Source organism: Etheostoma cragini, chromosome 9, assembly GCF_013103735.1.
Source record: "Etheostoma cragini isolate CJK2018 chromosome 9, CSU_Ecrag_1.0, whole genome shotgun sequence".
Classification (NCBI taxonomy): Eukaryota; Metazoa; Chordata; class Actinopteri; order Perciformes; family Percidae; genus Etheostoma; species Etheostoma cragini.
Genome location: NC_048415.1, coordinates 1,473,886 through 1,475,964, shown reverse-complemented (window position 1 = coordinate 1,475,964; position 2,079 = coordinate 1,473,886). Strand labels below are relative to the sequence as shown.

Here is a 2,079-nt window from a genome sequence, read left to right as displayed (position 1 = left end):
GGAGCTGCAGCAATGTACAGTACAACAATATTGTGTTTTTTGAAAATCAAACCATGTTAACTATTCTGATATAACCTCTAAATATAAATGTGAACCTAAAAAGGACTAAAATATGAGCACTTAAAACACAAAAGAAACAAGTAAGGAAGAAGAGAATTTTTCTGGGTGGGATCTTAAATGGAAAACACTGAAATGTACCCCTGAAATAGTGTTTTAAATTGTGAAGGCTGTCACTTCTTCTTCTTCTTTCATACTTCAGAGTCTTCTGGAAAGGAGCCCGACTGGAACTTCTGGAAGTATCTCATCGATGTAAACGGCAAAGTGGTGGATGCATGGGGGCCGAAGGTTTCTGTCAAAGAAATCCAACCCAAAATAGCTGAAATGGTGCGGCAGATCATCCTAAAGAAGAAAGAAGAGCTTTAACCCCCCGTTAAAAAGACCCCTTAGTGTTAGTGTTAGACTTAAATTCACTGCTGCATAACCCAATACAGAGATCAACTGAATCCATTTATTGTGCTTGGACAATCTGACTTGGTTAGAATAAACCGTTAAATTCACGTCACATAGTGAAAGCAAGTGCCCCTGTCTCTCTGAAAGCACTGACGACACACCACTAGCTTTTTAAATTCAATGTTAAGTTTAATGTCCGGTGGATGAGATTTGAAGCTGCAGCTTTAAGCCAAAGAGCTCCGGTCTTCCGTCATGTGGGTTATGTGATTGGTTTTTTATATTCATTGTGATTATTGGAATAAACCTTTACTGTGATGAGAGTGATATCTTGCTGTACTGTGTTTATTTTACACCGTTTTATTTAGTATATTTTCAGAACTTTTAGTAGTAAACATTTTCATAATGACTTCATGGTTTTCTTCAATACAGCATGGTGTTCCTTTTGTAAATCATAATAATGGCAACAGGAAGCCAGGCTCATGTGACAAACATCATCCGATTCACATGGAATTAGGGTGTGGTTGACATTTGATATTAAGCAACACAAACTTATAACTGAAATCTCTCAGCTCTGCAAAATATCACAAAACTCAAAATCTTTCCAGTTTTTTACAGAGTGTAAATGCAGTGATGGAAAAGTTTAATTGATCCACATGATGTTGGCGTAGGTCTGGTACCACTCGCACAGTTTTCAAATTTACTGTAAGACAAATGCAGATTTCATGAGTCTTCTGCTCATTTGTTATCTTCTAACATGTGCCATTTTCATTTTGTGATGCTCAAATGTTCACCCCACCCACATACACTACCGATCAAAAGTTTGGGGTCACTTACAAATTTCCATTCCACTCCATTATAGACAGGATACCAGCTGATCTGGGTGGGGGGGCTGATCTTTAATGCAATATCTACATTTCCCATTATCAGCAACCATTCATCCAATGTTCCAAAGGCACATTTTGTTTTCTAATCTGATATTATTTAAAAAAACTAACTAAGAAAACATTAAACAACCCTTTTGCAATTATGTAAGCACATAATGTAATCTGGAAACTGCTGCCCTGGTTAAAAAAAACAAGGCAACTGATCTCAGCTGGGATTATGTCTATAATGGAGTCCAATGGAATTTTGTGAGTGACCCCAAACTTGTGACCGGTAGTGTACCTAAACAACAGAATAAAGTAATTTCCGATTACTCCGAAAAAATAGTCTATATCCACAACTTTCCCCTTCCAGGATTGTTCCGGTACCGCTGGATGTCCTTCACCTTACGCTTTCTTAGTGTTTTGGCATTGTAGACTCGGGTGGATTTATGAGGACTGTGGTTAATTGTTTCTCAGATCTCTGCAGGGTAAACCTACACAGCCTAGCTGTCCAATCTGAGTTTTCTGTTGCACGACTAAAACAACTTTTGAAAGCACATGTTCAACAAGTTCCTCCCTGAGGCTATTTTGCATCGTCACCATGGCTGTGCCCGGCCTATAGCACTGCCCAAGATGACTGTGGTTAGTTTAAAGAAATACAAACAAACCAGAGAAAGTTTTTTTTCCCCATCCTGGAATGCTGTGCAGACTAATCAGAACTGTTTGGTTTGAGCCATCCATCACACCTACCTTTCATCCTAAGGCA

General features: G+C 38.6%; 1 protein-coding gene across 1 annotated transcript in view; it reads left to right on the top strand.

Moving 5' to 3' along the window:
* Nucleotides 1–776, top strand: part of LOC117950799 (glutathione peroxidase 7-like) — a 4,693-nt gene extending 3,917 nt beyond the window's left edge. The window contains exon 2 of the mRNA XM_034882139.1: nt 210–776. Within this exon, the coding sequence (XP_034738030.1) occupies nt 210–423 (214 nt within the window). The 3' untranslated portion in view covers nt 424–776. The remainder of the gene's footprint in view (nt 1–209) is intronic.
* The last annotated feature ends 1,303 nt before the right edge of the window (nt 777–2,079 follow it).